At 35.8% G+C, this 20,232-nt stretch overlaps 1 protein-coding gene across 6 annotated transcripts in view; it reads right to left on the reverse strand.

The window, feature by feature from the left end:
* The window catches only part of ZDHHC14 (zDHHC palmitoyltransferase 14), a 95,034-nt gene that overhangs the window by 8,359 nt on the left and 66,443 nt on the right, over nt 1–20,232 (reverse strand). For 4 of the 6 annotated variants that reach the window (XM_074537683.1, XM_026795416.2, XM_026795413.2 and 1 more), the window contains 4 exons: nt 11,324–11,461; nt 7,652–7,700; nt 4,241–4,343; nt 2,434–2,543 (listed from right to left, as the gene is read on the reverse strand). In XM_074537683.1, the coding sequence (XP_074393784.1) occupies nt 2,434–2,543; nt 4,241–4,343; nt 7,652–7,700; nt 11,324–11,461 (400 nt within the window). The remainder of the gene's footprint in view (nt 1–2,433; nt 2,544–4,240; nt 4,344–7,651; nt 7,701–11,323; nt 11,462–20,232) is intronic. The other 2 variants (XM_074537684.1, XM_074537685.1) reach the window with 2 other exon arrangements.

Raw genomic sequence — 20,232 nt, forward strand, 5'->3', positions numbered from 1 at the left:
AGAAAAAGTATTAGAGATGTTGCTGATCATTAACTATGCCCTCTCAATAAAAAGAAATAAAAATTTCTATCGTACAACAGACCTTAATACCTCACCAATACCTTCTAATGTCCCTTTTTAGTCAAATGAATACTAGACTTCATTTTCTACTCATCAGTAAGGTACTTGTTCATTGTGATACTGCCTGTCATACAAGCACCACTACTTTTTTGGTTTTTATCACATATACTTAGAAGCTTACCAGCAGATACCACAAAACCAAAGAATTTTAAACCACAGGTGAAAAAACAAATGACAAAACTCACTTAGGATACTTTGATTCAGTATCTCTTTTATCTCTTTAAGGTTCTTTTTTTTTTTTACCAGTTTCCACATCTAAATTGAAACTACTTAATCACAAAATTTAGCTACTACTTAAACTACTTAGAAACTACTTAATCACAAAATTTAGGAATGAAAAAAGGTTAATCTTTCTGACAGACAACTTGCCAGGTGTTTCATGACAGCCACTTAACACCGCTTAAAGTGTTCCACTGTGCTTACCAAATTTCTTATTTCTAAGAATATACTACGTGGAGAAATTACTAAATGTGAGCAAAAAAACCCCAAACTGTAAGATATAACCAAATACACAGAATAAAATAATCCAACCTAGTTGAAGATGCCTAAAGAAGTTATATAATTTGCTGCACCAGAATACTGCTGACAGCCAAGGATCAAATAAAGATTTGAAGGTAACTTTTGAGGACATGTAAAATACATTCTGAATTTGCTTGCATAGGTTTAAAAATGATAAATGATCTTTAACATAAGTGAGGTAAGTTTTGATTATTTACAGATCCTTTCTTCATCTGCATTCCATGCTCAAGGCACTTGAACATTTTGAATTTTGAGCTGAAATTACTGGTAAGCCACTTTTCCAAAATTTAAGGAAAAAACCTAATATTTAGTGACGTGGGACATAGCTGAGATTAAAAGTAAAAGAAGCAAGCTTATAATTTACATGTTACAGTCAGTAAATTTTTCCCTGTGGTCACAAAATACCTCCCCGCAGAACCTCTATATATACATGTCAATGTCTAAATAAGTAATGTTGCTACATGGAATTTAGGAAAAAATGCACAAACTCTGCTAAAACACAGGAGTCAATGCCAGTCTGGTCCAATTGTCTGTTGCTACTTTTATCAGCTTAATATACTATTTCATATACTGAGAAAAAAGATGTAGTTTTAATAAAGATTTCCATCTGGAGTCAGAAGAATTTGAAGCGTGGCATTGAGCTTTTATGTCACATACTTTTATCAACAGCAAAATTTCAGAATTAAAAGGTTGGCTTCAGGCAACATCCATATAGGCAGGAAACAGAGACAAAGCTATTCACTCTCACCAGGGGTAACCCTGTATGTGGAAATCTCTATTCTGTTGTTTCCCCTTTAGGAAAAGATGTCAGTCTCCCCTGTTAAACTCTGACTGCTCATAGAAGAACCACCTCTGACATTCCTGACAGCAAAGCCAGAAACCTCACTCCAATTAAACACGTGAGACTCTGGACCATAAAGTCATTTAATTTCTTTCTTCTTGTTCAGATTAATAACTTCACAATTCCAGGCAAAGCAAAAATACTAACAAAAGAGCAGGCCACAGATTTATCTGTAAGTTTTTTCTGCCCCTCTCTACAGCGGAACTGGGCCTCAACTGTGTATGTAGTACATGAACTGCCTAATCACTGAGCACTGGAATAAGAAAAGAATTAAGTTTTTCTGGCTGCCAGTTTTATTCCTCTAGTCTCAGCTCTGTACTACATTTTCTTCAAGATGAAAAAACATCTCCAACCTCAAATATATAAATATTTCAGACTTCCAGAGGTGAAAATGTATTCAGCAAACCATTACCCATTACATGTTGTTTGGAATTGCTTTGGTGTAAGACCACCAAAATCAGTTTAATGTATATATGTTAACAGTATTGAATAAAAAAAACACTGTCCATTTAAAAACAATACTTGAGAGTTAAGAGACAAAAATCAACAATTATCAAGCTAGTTGTAGATTTAAGGTTCCTCAAGTCTCCCCAACTCATGTCACACTTTTTAGGAATGAAAAAGATTCATAAACTTCCAGGTTGACCTTCACGCAACAGCTAACTACTAGAAATTTTTTATTGCTCTAAGTTATTAACTGCAATAGTGAAAGTTCAAATAACAAAAAAGTATTTCCATTTCAGATGTAATTTTACAAGATTTGATCACTAACTTAGTTTAAAAGCAATTTACCAACTTATCTCTTTACCGCTGAAGAAAAACTTAAAGCTTCTAACGGACACTAATCCAAAACTTTCATTTTGCTGAATAAAATAAAATAATCAAAAAGAATATTTTTTTCATTAACAATCACATGGCTTCATTTATGCTAACAATACTTTTGATAGTCTTACCTTGGAGAGAGGGGCCCACAGAGAGCAGCACAGCAATTAGTAAAGATGTTGCCATAACTGTAGGGATTATAGTTTTCTTTACCTCTTTTATTTGACCATGATCCTTTAATCTGAAGAGATATGAACAATATGCATCACATGTAATACAATAAAGAAAATGGCTGTGAGAAATTAAGGTTGCACATGCTACTTGCAGAAGAGACCACAGAAAATCCAAAATGACACTTTGCAAACAATTTAAGAGTTCTGGGTTGTTATGAAGGCTGGACTTTATGAGCACATGCTTTAGCTCCATAGATGTAGACAACCCACAATCTCAAGAGATCAATATACTCAAAACAGGAATTTCAGCATCTAAACATAATGATCCAAGTTCAATTTTACAAATATTATAGCATCTTTTACAGAAGAGGCTCAATGGCAAAATATGATTAAAGCCAGCAATTGAGCACTTCTTTTCCATACTCTTGGGTAAGTTTGCAAGCTGTGCAATATCACACAACATTATCATCCCTGAAGTTCACAAAAGGTTCTAAAATATCGTAAAGCAAATGCAGCAATTGCTACCTTTTATTGCCTATTACATTTTCCCTTAGCTAGTTTTCTTTTCTGTTTGTGAGATACTTGAGAGCCAGAGTAAAATGTCTTGCTGTATTCAATTGGGAATTTATGTTTTAAATTAAATTACTGAACAGTTTACTTGATATTCAGATATGTTCCACTGCTGCAGTTCCCTGCTGTCTATCTTTCAACAATCCAGAAGAGATTTATTTGAGGGAAGAGGGTGGAAGCACACTAAGTCCATCTAGAGAGACAACCTTGAGTAAACCTAATGACTGAGGAATAACTGGGTATCTCATCTGTCTTATTAACAAGGCAGATTTCTTCCAAGTCAGGCTACTTATTCTGATACTTGATGCTGAGGCACAGTTCATTTTGACCCTGCCTAGGAAGTGTTTTTCTGGTTGATTGATTTTACTGTAAAACTTATACTTTTAACTGTGACCTTAATAACAAAACATATTTTACAATTCTAAAGATGCTACTTTTATATCTACCAGATACCTATGAAAAAGGTACAATAGGAAATTACAATAAAATAACTTAAAGCTTGCAGTGCTTTGTTAGATCACTTATTAAATTTCCATTAGCTCCCTAGCTAATTTTATGTACTCCTTTCATTCATTAAACATTTTTCCTTTTAGTTAGGGAAGGACACATGAAGACTCCACAGTTAAACATAATTCAATAGCAAAAAAAAAGGAATCCTATATGCAAAATACACAGCTGTAGAAATGAGAAAGTTGATCTTTAAATTGATCATACACTCCTTGCCAGAGGTTTTGGACCTCAGAATGGCAAAAAAAGTTTCAGAGGTAAGATAAAATAAAGGATGACATTTTTGTTTAGAGAATTCAACACACTTTTCAAGTTTCACAGTAAGCAATTTTTATGTTAAAGACTATTTACAACTCCCAGTGAAAAGGAGATACTGAAAAGTACTTACTAATCTCCTACTGTATAAAATATAATTGCTTGTCTCCTCCCTCCTGTATTTTCCTATTTCAAGACAGAGATCCTACATGCATAAACCATAATGGACATAGTATGTGTATAATGACCACATCTTCAAACCACAACAAACATAGTCAAAGAGATTTTATCTGATCTTTTGAATCAAGCAGGACTATATTAATTCTTTCTCTTTCCTACTGAGGTATTCACAAAATGATGCAGACATGTCTGACTTGAGAAAAACCTCCTCATTATTTAGAAATACATATGTAGAAATATACTACAAACTTACATCTTCATTTGTTGTTTGATTGGAGCTGATCAAATACGTATGAAAACCTGAGAGGCCAACAATGGACCATACTGAGAAAAAACATACCACAGCTTCCAGCACAGTAATTAGAAGTCAAGGAAATATACACAAATGGGAAAAAAAATCCAATAACAAGTAGTTAAAATCACAAAATACAGAGTAGCCCACAAGTCCTTTGAGATCTCTGGAGTACTTCAAAGAGGTCAGCAGAAAAGAAACTCTGGGCATCTGCCTAGGCCAGACACAGCACCACCCCTGCCAAACACGGTGAGCAGCGCGTGTCCCACCAGCAGGCTGCTGCGGTGAGGTGCAATGCCCAGAGTCATTAGCTCAAAACTAAGACAATACAGTTGCTTCTAAACTTTATAGAATCAAGCATAAAGAGGACCTTTCCAAACTTTCTGTAGAAGGCTTTCTTCTACAGCTTTTATTTATTTACTTACACAAAACAGCCATGAACTCAGAATACATCTACTTTGAGAATGCTGTTTTCTATAATGCTTCAATATTTTTGGGATTTTTTTAAGGAAACATGATTCAACAGAAGAAGAGGGTTGGGTTCCCAGAAAAATACCTATAATTCATCACTAGGAACAAAATGATGAGAGAAGAATAGGATAAAAATAATCTGTATATTAACCATATCAACCTTTAGTGAAGTCAGTTTCCAAGACAACGTCAACTCAAAATTTTCCAGCACAAGGACATAGCCTTAGAACACAGAAAATACATCCTTATTACTGAACCTACCAATAGAAGAAAAATATGACAGCTCCTGACCATTACACAGAGACATGGCTTGGAAATGGCATGGATGGACATAAATACTTGCAATAAAAAAATCCTAACATTAGTTAAAAGTGAAGAGTTTTGTACTGCACAGCTGCTCACCCCTAATGAACTGGGAGATACCTCAGGAGTTTGTACAATCTTCCCTAGGACCTACTTCAATCAGAGCGGTTTAAAGGCAGAAAAGAGCCATTGGCATTCTGAGCAGCTCTGCTGCAAAAGCAGTGCTGAGCTGCAGGTTCACTGCTCTGCCCCTCATCTCCTCCTCAGGCTGTGTGATGGCAAACCAGCACAAGACAGGAACTCTGACTCTGCAACAGCCACAGCTAAAGCAACGAGTACGAGGGACCATGGGTAAGGAAACAGACTCTTGGCAGAGGGTTCCAAAACTTGTAAAAGAAGGAAACAGCCCAAAACATCATGCACAATACAGACTGGGCTTTGAAAGAGTAGAATAGTAAAGAAGGCTGCAGATGAGCACTGTTAGGTAGAATCTACACACCAGGAGAAAGATTCACCAGGTCAGAAAAGAAGAACCTTAGAGGGAAAACAGGTCCCTGCAACCTGAACATATCACCAACAGGATGTTCCTCATCACAATTACACTCAAAAATGTACTGAAAAATGTGTTCTTCCCTCCATGTCATAATTTGTGCTGGGGGAAAAAAAAGGGAATTCCTTTCAGTTCCCCATAGAAAAGGGACACTTTTCAGTTCCCCACACAATGATCCAAAACCAACTCAAGAACAGCAGGGGTAGTTTACATCAAATTAACCAGAATCCACTAATTCAACCTAAGTCCATTACAAACACAAAAAAGCAATGTATTCTCAACAAAGTACAACCTTGTAGTATATTATGGTATAGTATTTTACTAGCATCATACAGTATAATTTTCCCTTAGTATCTCACACAGGGTTGTTAGCAAGATTTAAATAGCCACAGTCTCTGTGCCTGAATTGACTGGCTCCAAACTAGCATTCCCAATACTATTTGGACAATTTAATTTTTTGCTGCTGTTAACTGTAACCAAGCTTTTAAATTGTCCAACATATCATTATGAAGCCAGGCATTTCTGCAAGATGTGCTACTAAGCCTTTTAAAGCTGTACATCTCTGAACAAAAATTATGAATTCCAGGCTATTGTTCCTGTACAAAAATTCTCAAATGCATAGGCCATTCTCTTTTGATTTAAAGAAAACCGAAAGCTATTCTCAGTTTGAAAATAGTTTGAAAGAATTATCTTTTGTAAAAATTGATTGTAATTATTTTATATGGAAGCTACTGTTGTTCTATTTAGGACTGTTTGTTTGTGCTTTTTAAAATTATTTGTGCAAAAAAATCTGAACATGGCTGTGCTTAAAAAGGGAGATTACAGCTCAGTGATTCTACCTGATGAGGATAAGCACACAAAAAATGTATCTGCAAAATTTGACACTTGGGAAAATTACCTGGAAAGAGGTGCACAACTATGAACAACAGTTTTTTTCTTCCTACCTTTGTGTGGAAAAGCAAATTGTGTGAGGCACAATGGACAAATGGGAAAAAATACTTTTTATAGTGTCTTTGTGAGAGTGTCTTTATAGTGTCTTCCCTGTTTAATCAGACAGCAATCATTCAAAACATGTACATAAGCAATGGGAAGCTTACTGTCTGTAGAGAAACTAACCAGTGGTTTCATCAGTTTCCCATTTTTTCATTATGTTAGCTGCTTTCTGGCTCCAATCTCACTGAGTAGAAAATATACAGAAGGCTCCTATGAAGTGATAAATAGTGCATGGAGCATTTACAGAATAGAACCACGGAATGGCTTGGGTTGGAAGGGACCAGATGGGGCATCAGCCAAACCTCTGGGTAACCTGTTCACATATCTCACCACTCCCATTGCAGAAACTTTGTTATGGCCATCTACACCTGCTCTCTTTCAGCTTAAAGCCTTATTCTGTCACTACAGGCTCTGCTAAGAAGTCTCTCTGTTTTTCTTATGAGACTTCTTTATATACTGACAGACCACAATGGAATCTCCCCAGAGCTTTGTCTTTTCCAGCCTGAACAACAATTGTAGTCCCTGTGTATGCAAGTTACACACTGCTATGCAACTTAATGCAAGTTGCTATTGGAAAATGACTTCTCTAAAAACATAAAGAACAGTTTCAGAAACTGAGTTCTTCAAGGCAAGCATGTTGTTTCTGTTCCAAAATCTACATTTTCTATCCTGAAAATAATCAGCCATTTTGGATACCTTCAGTTGTAAAAGCAGAACAATTCTTGAATATTTTTAGTGAAACCACAGCATGTGTATAGTGCAAAATGTATTTATGAATTCCACCACAAAATATGAAGCACATTTAATGAACATGGAAACTACAGATCTTTGTCAAGAGCACTGCTCTGCAAAACATGAAGAATAAAAACCACCCCAGGCTATAGTGTCTTTCCTACCTCCAACATGTGGCAAGAAATCCTATTGTGTAGGAAGTGATTAAATCATTAACTGATAAAGTTTAAAAGCACACATTCAACAATGGCAAGAAAACAAGCAAAACTATCTCAGATGTTATTTTGCAACAAAATCTACAATATGTTTCAGTGAAAGGATATCTTGCAGGACTGTCCTTCAGAGCATTGAGGAACCCTGTTTGTTGAGAACCTGTAGAAATAGAACCCAGAATTACCAGCCAAGTAAGAAACTGGACTATGGGCAGTTTTTACTGTAGTTAAAATCATTAACATTTTAAGATAACCGAATAATCATAGAATAGATTTACTAATATGAATCTGAGAATATGTTGCTCAGCAGCAACAACATCAAAAAAGCCCTTGAGCAACTTTTCAGGTTTAGCATCGGCAGAATATTTTCTCAGTCATACTAAATTGATGTACACATACTTTCCCATGAACAAGACTTCTGATTACCCTTGCTCTTTTCAGACCTAATATGGAAACAAGAATTATAACCTCCTGTTTTGTTTTGAAATACCGTTTTTCAAAGTAACTTTTGTCCTTAGAAAATTTATTCTATAAACTCAGATTCCCAGCTTTCCATTCTTTGCTTTGGAAGCAAAGCTCTCTTATTTATAATTCTGCTCCTACTGCACCTACACAGAAGATTTTTCTAATAGGTTACTATTGCCTCTGGGCAAATAAAAGACAATCAAGTAGCTGAAAACAGCTCAAAAGAAGCATGAGCCCATCAACTAGAAATGTGGAAGCATGCAAAGTAAAAAAGCACTTGGGTTCCACAACCATGAGATATTAATCAATTAGAGTGATTTCACAATTGCAACAAGTGAATTTGTTGTAGAAACTGACTTAATGTGACATAGCTACCGGCACACAGTTTGAACTTTACTGTATAACATAAATGATTTAAATGCATCAGGCTGAAAGTTTTCCCCAGAGCAAAAATTTTCCACTTAGCTAAATTAATCTGAAGATCTGTATGGAAAGAAGAATCTTGTCTTGACAAGAATAAAGAAATATATGAATAATTCTCTAGACCTATCTGGTCAGTTTTACTGTTTACTGTTCCAAGTGCAAAGTTACTTACCTTGTATTTCTGAGCCTTTTCAGACTCATTATAATTGATTCTTAGTCTCAAGGTACAAGACTAATGGAACTTTCTCTGCCTCTTTACTATTTTTAGCATCCTTAATGGCAATGGCAGCAGATAGATGTGATTTCCATACCCTGCTGCTAGTCACACTTTTCCAAGCAGTGCCCAAAACATCAGAAGGGGAAGGAAGGCTGCTCACTGCAACAAAGAGGTGAAATACTGATGTCTCCAAGAGAGATGAGTAACTGGAAATACAGATACCACTACTGGAAATGTGTTCAACTTGCAGAGAGGGAAGAAAATCTTGCAAGGCAGTATCTTTAAAAACAACTGATTTACAAACTAGTTTTATTATCTTCAGCAATGTTATGTGCACATATTCTTAAACCTAGAAACAACAAATTTCCAATGTATGCCTCAGAAGGCCACAGAAAACAAAAATACGTATCTTGTATCTCATCACCACTTAGGCCCACCAAAATCTGTAAAATGCCAGCTTGCAAGATGCATTATAAAAAAATGTAGAAACTTTAAAAATTTGTCTGAATCAAGAGGCATTAAAATAATTTTGCCAGGACTTATGTATGACTTTGAAATACTGTAGGAAGGTCACAGTCTGAGGTCTGAAAACCAAGACTTCCTTCAGCCACGCTAACAAAAAGCAGTCTATGCTGAGAGCAAAGGTTCAGATTCAGGAACTGAGAACCCAGCCTAATGGTTAGCATCAGCTAAAGAACTGAAGAGCTACAAACCAGAACACAAATTGCTGAGTGGTAATTATTAGAAAGATGGACAGGAGGACTTCTAGAGGTATGGTAGGCACAAAGAGTGGAGTGTTAAGAAGACCTTATTTGTAAAGAACTCTTTTTTGGACACTGTCAAGACTATAGCAGACAAATTTGAATGCTGGGCTTGAAGTTCCAGTACATCAATTAAACATCAAGGAACTAATCACATGTATACCTGCTCCCATTGCCTTTGAGGACTGACCAATCTTTAGAGCTTAAGCATGTTTCTTCTTGTCTCATTCTAGGTAGATGAACCTCCATGGCAAGAATATTTTCCAGCTGACAGGCGATTCAGCATTTAACATTTACTATACATAATCTGTAACACCTACACAATGCTCAAGTGCTTCTCGATCACACAGAGGCACAATTAATTACTCAGCTCTTTGCCTAAATCATACTCAAGAGTTAGGATTGGACACTGTAAATTTAAAACCCACTAGGTAAACCTACCTAACATACAGAACAGGAAATATTGACAATATATTGATAACTCATATACTGAAAACTTAAGAAAAAGCACTGAAGTCCTTTGAAATGAAGGTAGGTTAGTGTCAAAAATAGCTTTACGTTGTCAGACTAGGAATGTTTTCAACTACTGAACACTAGCAAAGATTGCATGAAAACCCATGTGTCTTTCTTCTTAAAAGGTGCATGCATATACTCATGTATGCCCAGATAAATATCAAGCACTTAAGTATAATGGCAAGTGTTCTTTTTCCAGTAATTTTCCTTTTTTAAACAACATATACATCTTATGTCTGCTTTTCCCAACTGGTATTAGAAATGCTGTATCTGGTAGTGTAAACAAGTTGTTCATTCAGACTCCCTCAAAATCACATATGCTAGTTCTAGCCTATGAACTAGATTTCTGAGCTATAGAAGGGCCTCTCAGTGCTTGCATCATAGTTTTGCAAAGAATGAGTAAGAACAGGAATTCTGCTCTTTAAAACACAACTTTTTCCTGCATGCTGTAAACAATTTCAGAAACAGAGTACAATCTGACTTTTTTTTTTTCCAGTAAAACATTCTCTGTATATTATCATTATCAAGATAGCTTTATAAATGTGTTATATACTGAAATTATTATTTCTATCAGGTTTCTGTTGCAATACAGAATACAAAGGAATAAACAGATTACAGTTCCAAAATGGTTAAAGAAACACTCTTTAGGGCAATATCCTACATAATAAGTGAAAAATACAGAACACTCTTCTAGCGATAATGGGTTAAAAACCCAACACACAAAAGGTGTTTAAAGACAAGTCATGCAACCTGTCACCATAAATGTCACCATCATCATTGTATAGGAGCTAGCAAAATTAGTTAGGGGTATGGAAACAAAAGACAGTACCCAAAAGAGTTCTGACCCCAAACACAACCCAGAATACAAATAAAAATCAGTCTCAAACTCATTAATATTTCTGATTCACTGTATTATGAATTGGTTATTCTCAGAATGTCTATGCAAATGAAAAAAATGTTAAAAATAGGGTTGAGAATGGTATAAACTAAACAGCAAACTACAAAAAATATAGCTCCAATCTATTTTCTAGTAATTTACCTCTTTGTCTGGATGGCAAGTGACCCATGCTTACAGTAAAAAAGCATATGGAAGCTCTTTAGGTAAATGATACTACCTGTATACTTAAACATACAGTATATGTGATACTTTTCCAATTCATCATCCATAAAAGGGAAAAAAAAATTAAGATTGCATTAAGGTAAAGCCAGTGCCAGGCCAATGACTACTATGAGCAGTGCCTACTATAGACCAGAATGGGACTCACTGGGGATTGTGAAGCTTCAGAGAAAAGGCAAATAAACAAACAAACAAATAAAGAAATAAACCCTGAATGATCAAAATATTAACTTAAAAAACTCAAGCAAATGGCTACATACGTAATCTGATTTCACCAGCATACTTACGAAGGATGACGTGGGTGATAACGAATGCAAATATAAAGACTGTCAGAAAGGACAGAGATAAAATAAACATATAAAAAAATCTGTAGTTTCTTTTCCCCACACAGTTGCCTACCCAGGGACAGTGGTGATCAAACCGTTCTGAAATGAGAGGCAGAAGAAAAAAAAGTGGAAAACAATTAATAAAATGCTGTTTATTCAAAAAAATGCTCTCTGAACACTATATTAAAACTCATGATTAACCTGGCATTTGCAAAGTAGCCACAGAGAAGTTCTTATTTAGAAAGGAACAAAAAATAGAAAAGAAAAAAAAGGAGTACTTGAATGAAACCTTACAGTTTTTAAAGAAATTAAAGCATGGCTGAGGTGAGTTCCTGTTAAACTAACAGCCTTATTGTGACAAATTGTGCAGTCAGACCAGCAAACATGTATTTATCCACTGTCACACGGAGCATTAGCAACTCAGTTGTATTTGATTTTTTTCAAAACAAGGTGTTTTTTTTCTTCAGTTCATCTTCTAATCAAAATTGGAATTTCTGAGGTTCCTTCCTTTACATCTGTCATAATGACACCTCTGACTTTTGCCTACTATCATATCATCCATCCATTTGGAGCATGAAATATTTACACCTTCCCACTTCCTTTTATTGCTTTGTTCAAGACATTCTTCATTCTAGACCACCTATTTTTCCACTTGGAGTTGATGCTGTCATACAAGATCATTAAAAATAGCAGAATCATTCACATCAAACATTTTTCAAATGATAAAATTTAAATACATCACATAAAAACAGGTAATCTGCATGCTCTGTTGCCCTTTGCACTATAGACTCTGTGCCCTTTTTACTAAGTGAAAACTTTTATCTTTATCTCTCTTAGAGAAATCATTCATAAGGTAGGAAAGGCCAGGGTGGATCAGAAACAGTGTTCCCAACATGGGGGAAATGCTTCAGTGCTGGGAAGGAGCAGAGGGAATGGCTTCCTCTGCTTCACCCCAGGCAGCCTGGAGCCACCCTCCAGGTATAGTATGTTGGGTAATGAAACAACTATTGCCAGGAAACAAACTTGCATTTCCTAACTTTACTTTGGAGAGATTACACTGACAGAATTCTAAGGCTTTTTTAATCAAATCCAAAACCATAAGACAGATGCATTCATGCTGACTCTTTCTTTCACTCTCTGATCCTTGTCCAAATCCTGGTTTGTTTTCTGTGATTTTTATGCCTCCACTGACGTACTATCAAACTATTTGTAATTCCACAGGAAAGGCAAGCTATAAATGCAAAGTCCTTTAAGCCCTGTGTTAGAAAGGCCCATCTGACCAAGTACACCAGCTTATTTTAGTTGTGGATTTACGTTAAAGGCATATATTAGAGGTTTCTCTTGAAGGATGTATTTAGTATTATCTTTGTTTTTAAAAAGTCAAAACAACATGCACAACAGATTTCTGAGTCTACCAGACTTTTAGGGGCTTTTTTAAAAATGGTTTTGCGTGACAGCTGTTTGGACCACATGTTTCTGCCATAAATCTGTTTCAAATTCCAACAGGGCTATTCAAGGTGAAGTTACTGAACTTTTTTAGGATAAGGCTTCATAATACTGTGATTGAGGGAATACTGCTGAGAATATCAAGTACTAAATACTCTGGGTAGGTGATATTACCTTTTCTCAGTGCACTACAGTTGTATTCCCAAAATGAATTGATATTGCATTTTAAAAGTGCTTGTCTTTAAATCTGTGCTCCTAAATGAGCCCTCATATTCTGATAAACACTCTACTTCATTTAAATTCATTCATACATCCAACTCACAAGCAAACAACACCACAAAGAAACACAGCTACAGAGACATTTTAAAAAGCAGAATCCTAGGGTATTTTTGTAACCTACTGCCAAAAAAATACATTACGTGTCTCGGAAGATTAATTCTGTATACTTAGATTCAGTCTCCTCTATGCTGACCCAGTAGGGAAATGAATTATAAAATAAAAACAGACATTAAGCTGTTTCTAGCCATAAAATATCACTGAGATATATGCAGACATCTATTTGATGGATTCAGATAAATGCAGACAAAAGCCATGTACATACATACAACCCCTCCATCTATAAACTCATGATCCCATACATACACACACTCCTTACTGAGGACTGACTCAGTGTTTTTAACCTATTTGTCAGTCCTCTTGAATTTCCATCTTCAAACTTTCCTGGTGAACTGCAAAGCTCGGCTATCTCAATAATACCTTACTAATTATTGTGAAGTTAAGTAACTACCTAAGATATTTACAAAGGAGGAATGGATCAAAAAGGATGGATGCAAAAACCACTACTATAGTATTAAACTGAAATCAACTCTAATGAAAAAAGAGGCATATTAGAGGGTTTACATGAATCTTATTTATATAAATTTGGTCTCTTTTTTCTCAGTCAGAAGATAGAAAGCCATGTGACATGTGCCACACACCAGTATATTAAAAGGCAAGACATTCTACTCAGCAGAGTACAAATATGTAAATGCAATTTAAAGATAACAGCCTTACAGCTTGTGAGCTGCTCTGCATAGTTATTAATGCAGGAGAAAATTGCTAACGCTGGCAAAATGAAGAGGCAAATGCTAAGCAGAAACTTCTAATGCTGTTAAGAAATATAAAATCTATTAAATCTGGAGCCGTTTCTTCTTCCTTAGAAGAACACACAACTTAATAGTAAGTATTAATGAAGAAGTAACACAGTGTCTTAAGGTTCACCTCCAGCATTCCAGATGCTTGACAACTGAACAACCAATGATTTTGTAAAGGAAGCTCTGACATCTCTACTTGGACAATGTTGGCAGCAAAACTGAGACAACTTCATTGAGAAATGAAAAACTACTGATGCTGAGAAAAACTGGAATTCCAGCCCTCATTAACTTAAAATGCAGAGCAAATAGAAATGCAATTTATTGTGAAGAACAGACTGTTATAAGTTCAGGAATGCAGTTCTGGTTAGTTAACATACTACTGTATTCAAACAAACATTTGTGGCAAGGTCAGTGTAAAAATATTTGAGGCAAACAGACAATTAAAACATTGGTAACAAACTCTTGTTAGTATAAGCATATTAGAACTCATAATGAGGGAAGAAGAAAGCTGAAGCACTCTATGGACAGAAACATTGTGATATATCAGTTCAAACAAAAGCAGCAAGATATTTGCCTTCTTGATGTTACAGCTGTATCTTGCATCTACCTGATCAAGAACTAGTGACAGAACAGATGGCCTAGTCTCTACCATTTCAGCAGCTCTGTGAAGGTTTTTGCCTGTGTTCATGGCTCTCCATTCTTGGGCCAAGCCTGATGTTCATTTTACCCTACAGGGAGCAGGTTGACAGAGCCAGATGAGCCTAAAACCATGGCTTTCTTTGGCCTATCTCCTCAGATCACCTCATCAGACAAACACCAAGGTGGGCCCAAGTGAAGCACTGAGAACACACTGCTAGAGAAGGAATGAAACAACACCTTCAGAAGCAGCTACGTGTTAATTCAGCCTAGCTGTGACACCAACCTTACTACAGGTTAGCACTTATCACAACTGCAGGAGAAATCCAGTTTTGATTAATTTTTCAGGGTCTGAGATCAAAACCTGAAGAAAATAAAAAAAGACTGAAAAAATGTGTGAAGAGTTTATAAGGTAAAGCTTCAATGAAAAGAAGACAAGAGTAAACAGACTATAAACACTGCTGTACAAGTCCCAAAAACCCAAAAGGTAAGAGATTTCAGGAACTGAAATTTCTGTAACTGTTACTGTAAGTAACAGTAACAAGCAGTATTTCATTACTCTTTCCCAAGTGATCATCATATTTGAACTTAAATAATAACTTCCGAGGATAGCCAGCACCCCCATAACTAAATCCAAAGGATGAAACTTCACAAAATAACTGAGCCAATCCAAAACCATAGCAGCAGTGAAAGAGATGGTCAAATGCTGCCTCTTCCTGCCACTTCATCCCACTGTCTTCTTTTTAAGCTGATGATGAATCAATTCAGTTCCCTGGACTACCAGGAAAGAAAAAGAAAAAAGGAATTATTTTGCTCACTGATGAGTGGGAAAAACTGACTTACCAATGGCTGTGTTACCAAATGGTCTGTGAACAGGCACAAACAAGAGAATCATAGAAATAAGGAAAAAAGAAATAAAGAGGAGGACATTCAAATCCCTTTGGAAGCAGCAAGCTGTCAGCAGGACTCAGTGTTCTCATTAACACTCACCCAAGTGGTCTGATGAACACTCACCTAATAATCTATGCTAACTGTATAACAGAAAACATTCTACTTCATACATTCCCCATTTTTTACCTTCCCTGAAACATTTATATTTAAAACTTGCATAAGAAACACTAACTGTTGGATATCTCAGATAAAAGCCAAACTGAGAACATTTCCCATTTTACTGAGCAATGGCCTTACACATGCAGCGCTTCCTTCAGAAGCCGCACCAAAGCACGCTCCTTGCTGCTCAGAACCAAAGAGTCAAATCTCTACTTTTCCACAGCACAGCATGTAGACTCCTAAATACTTAAATGTTCTGCTTCCATTTTTCATTCACTACACTCCAGGAAATCGTGCACAAAATGACCCAAATGCTTTCCTTCCCTTTTCAAAACATTTAATGAAAGCCTAATAATTTACAAGGAATGCAAAAGCATTTTTAAATGGAACACTTGTAGGCCAGCTTGTCCCTTCAGTTTGCAGTATTTATTAACTGTTTCCTTTTTTCTTTGCTCAACTGGATCTCTGCACACCGGCACACATTTTCTAAAGCTCAATGTGAAGTTAGGACTCAAAGACAAGAAGTCGACAGGTGGAAAAATATCTAGGTCATGTTACCTGGAGATTCCAGTGAGCAAAAGTCAGAATTCACTTGGTAATTTTTCCACCCTGTGCAAGTAAAGGATTGTAGGACAAAGGCACAAACCTAAGGCGTCCCTGAATGTGACTATCTTTATTTAAAACATGCAAACATATATCTCATGATTGGAAAGAGTCAAGAGCCCACTATGCAAATCCTGCATCAGTAAGAAGTCACATTACAGCTCAACCAACTGGGTCAGGACGACTCAAAATTACTTTGATAGTAGCAGTAGTACAACACAGAACTACAGTGTTCATTGTCAAGGACTCACACTGAGTAATTATGTAGAGAGACTGACACATCTGCATGTATTTATAATGGTGACAATTAAAGCTTTTTGAAGGACTATGACATCATGATATGATCACATCTATTCAGACTTCTTGACTTCACATTTTGTACAACAAATAGTGCCTCCAGAATTTGACTGCTCTTTGAAATGTTTAAGAAGATAAATGAGGTTTTTAGAAATCCACATAAGAAATATGTTTTATTACAAAGAGTATTTATTTTCTTCTAAGATAAAGCAGTCCAATCCCAACTGCTGAAAGTGATGCACACAGGCAGAAAAGCAAATATAATCACTAAATTAAGTTCGTTAAAGTCAGTTCAATATCTGATCATTTAACATAACAAAAAAATTTATATCCAACAATCACAGCATATTCATAACAACTATCCTTAGCTCCGATGTTCAGTTTCACTGTGTGAAATCACCCCTACTTAGAAAATTATTTTTAAAATAGTATTTTAAAAACCACCCCACTGATAGGATTTGCCATCAACTGGCAACAGCAATCAAATACTCGAATCAATTTAATTAACACACCATTCACCTGCCTGACAGTCATTCCCCTGACAATACCTTTGCTGTTACTTTTGTGGAATGAAAACTGAGTAGAAATCCAAATGAAAAAAGCAGTGAATAACAAAAGATCAATTGCAAATTACATTTATAGGCACCCTGATGTTATTTTAGAACATCTGTTATGGACAATGCACAATGGATCCTTTAAATCACCAAGCTTCAGTACTTTCATACACTGATTCCAAATCAAAACACCCCATGAAAACCAAACAGCAAGAAAGCATCTTCTGGTCCTCATGTTGGGAAATACCAAAAGTTTACTTCAAATTACATTCTGGACTCATCTCTCCAAGGTGATGTAAACTGAAAAAAACTGAAACAGTAATGTGACACCAGTAAAGATGGGCCTCTATAAATGAAAAAAGTTAATAATGTGCATGGGTATCTACAACAAAAAGTCAATCAGAAAAACACAAGGGCTATTAACATGTATTTCACTTTCATGACTGTTTAAACTGTTCCAGAGAGCTATGCTAGTTGGGTGGGGTTGTAAGAAAATAAGTTGCAATAACAACTTTTTGCATGCTAATCAACTTTAGCAGACCATTGCTATTCACAAAAAGAAAATAAACATGCTTAATTTTCAAAATAAAAATAGCAATTGATTTATTAGCAAAACATCCAGCCATTGCCCTAGGATAGCTCATAGTAATTAAACAGGATTGTCACATAGATCACTTCACTGCACTCACCAACAATAAATATTTACTAATTAACAAACTCCTTTGGCTGCATGCACATTAATGGTGACATTTTCAAAGGCAGCAGCAGAATGGCTGCTCTTTGGGAGGTACAAAGAGTGCACAGTGAAGGAAGAACCTCAGCGCTTCACAATCTCTCTTTACGTACCCGTTCGAGAACATACACCCTGACATGCCCACACAAGGGCCTGACACACACCCAGCTGTGGAGGAAGGGATTTTAAAACCCCAAATTTGTCCCTAGAGGAAACAGTGTCCTCACCAAGTAACAGCATTCACAAAGTTTACAGATTAGTTTTTCTCTTTTCTACAGGAAAGCACATTTTTTTACACACTTTCACTGCTGTCTTTTTATTGGAATTTTAACCATTCTGCACTGAATGTAAATATGTGTTTTATTTTCTTAGGTTTCTAATTTTTTTAACTGATAATTTCTCTCTTTAATATTTACTTTGACATCTTGAGGTTTACAACATCATTTACAGAGTCAGATGTTCTGATCATCTCTGCATTTTTTCATACAAAGACCAATGCATAAGCCACAATGTCTCTTAAGTAACCTATAATACGATTTTCTTTCTTAAAGAGACTGACATATTTTGCAGTCCATTGGCTTAGGATTTAGAAACCCTGACACACATGCCATGCTCCCTGAATTTCCAAAGTACATCTAATTTCACAAATGGCACAATCATAAATAATACATCACTTCTGAGAGTGCTCGTGTGTACTCCATTTGGCAGCTTCTTGTTCTACCTTTTTGGGGCACACAAACAGAAAGAATCCAAGCCATTTCTCACCTGTAAAAACTGGGAAAAATACATAAGAGAAGAAAGAAAAAAAAAAGAACGGTCACAGCAGCCAAATTTGTGCTTTTTAGCTGTTCAGCAAAAGGGTAATTTTAAGACAACCAGAGCTAAGGTTTAACAGGTTCAAAATGAAGTGAAAACTCTATTCACTGCAGGAAATGTAAGGAAGGAAATAAGTAAAGGCCATGAAAAGGAAGTGATGGCAAGAAAGGAAATAATAAGATAATGAAGAAAGAGTGCTACAGAACAGAATTAAAACCAAGCAGACCAAAGTCCTGACAAACACATTGATTATAAAGGACTACAAAGTCCTGAGAAAATTGTTCTCAGAAACACTGTCTGCGTCAGAAAAGCCAAACTGTTACAATGCCACTCTCAGCCTGCTTTTGAAGTGATTGGTGTTCTTTAGCCAGGAAGATGGGGATATCTGGAGTAACTACAGGGAAAAGCTTGTCCCCAGATCACACTGGTAATTCTCACTGTCTTACATTGTCTGTGTTATGTGTGCTTTGGAAATTAATTACCCATATTGTTTAGATATAGCCATGTGCTTCTTGTTCAGTTTTCACCATAGAAATCAAATTAAACAAAACAAAAATTATTTATTAAAACGCAACAAAAAGGATATTACACAGTCAATGTTCCAATGACCAAAAATAAATTGAAGAGCTGCCATTAGGTCATTTCAGAAGCAAGTCCAACCACTGCCTTCTTTCTAGCACTACATAGTGCCATCAAAACCTCTTGTCAAGACACAGCAATAACTACCCTGAGCTCAGAATTTATGTCTGGTTTGGTTACTTTTATCCTGAAGTCTTAAACTCTTGTTTTCAGATGCATATTATGTTTAACTCATTTGTAATTCTTAAGCAACATAATGGTACACAAAACCCTTGAGGGGCTAACTTCCAACTGACATTCACAGAGGCAGTAAAGAAAGTAAATCAGGAATACACACAAGGTATGTGCTTCAGGGAACACTTATTCAATCAATTTTTTTAAGGTATTACATAAATGGAACAAATGACATTTGTATGAAACTAGAGATTTTTCTAGACACTACTAGGAAAATACTGTAGAGCTAAAGGAGTCTGAATTATTACCATGGCTAGAACTCAAATTAGCTCTTTTCTTCTTTTTTTTCTTATTTTAAACTATTTGTTATCATTTTTATCTACAAATACCACATAGACATTTATAAAAAACAGTGATGAAACAAAAATCAAACAAGGTCAAGTAACAGATATGCTTACTAAACAATTAGAAATAAAAAGTAAATTTTTGTATGTACTTACATATTTAAAATTCTGCCATAGATTCCTTACAGAATAAAAAAAACAATTATAGAAAACTCAGAGTGAAAGAACCTCACTGTCACACTGCATTCATTTGCTAAGTATCATAAGGCACCTTCAGGTAAAGTAGCACTGTTTTTTCTGAGCAGTGCTGGTTTGAGGACAGACTCCATTCCTTTACCACAGAGTCTCTGTAGCTGGTTTGTAACTGCAGCAAAATCTTTGGAAATGATGTGGTAAAAAGGAATTCATGCTCATACTAGTAGTGAGCTGCTTAAATATCATATGTTATGTTTAAATAGTATAAGTTACTTAAATATCCAAATGCATATGACATAGGACTACTTGT

Source organism: Zonotrichia albicollis, chromosome 3 (genome assembly GCF_047830755.1).
Source record: "Zonotrichia albicollis isolate bZonAlb1 chromosome 3, bZonAlb1.hap1, whole genome shotgun sequence".
In the NCBI taxonomy this organism is placed as follows: Eukaryota; Metazoa; Chordata; class Aves; order Passeriformes; family Passerellidae; genus Zonotrichia; species Zonotrichia albicollis.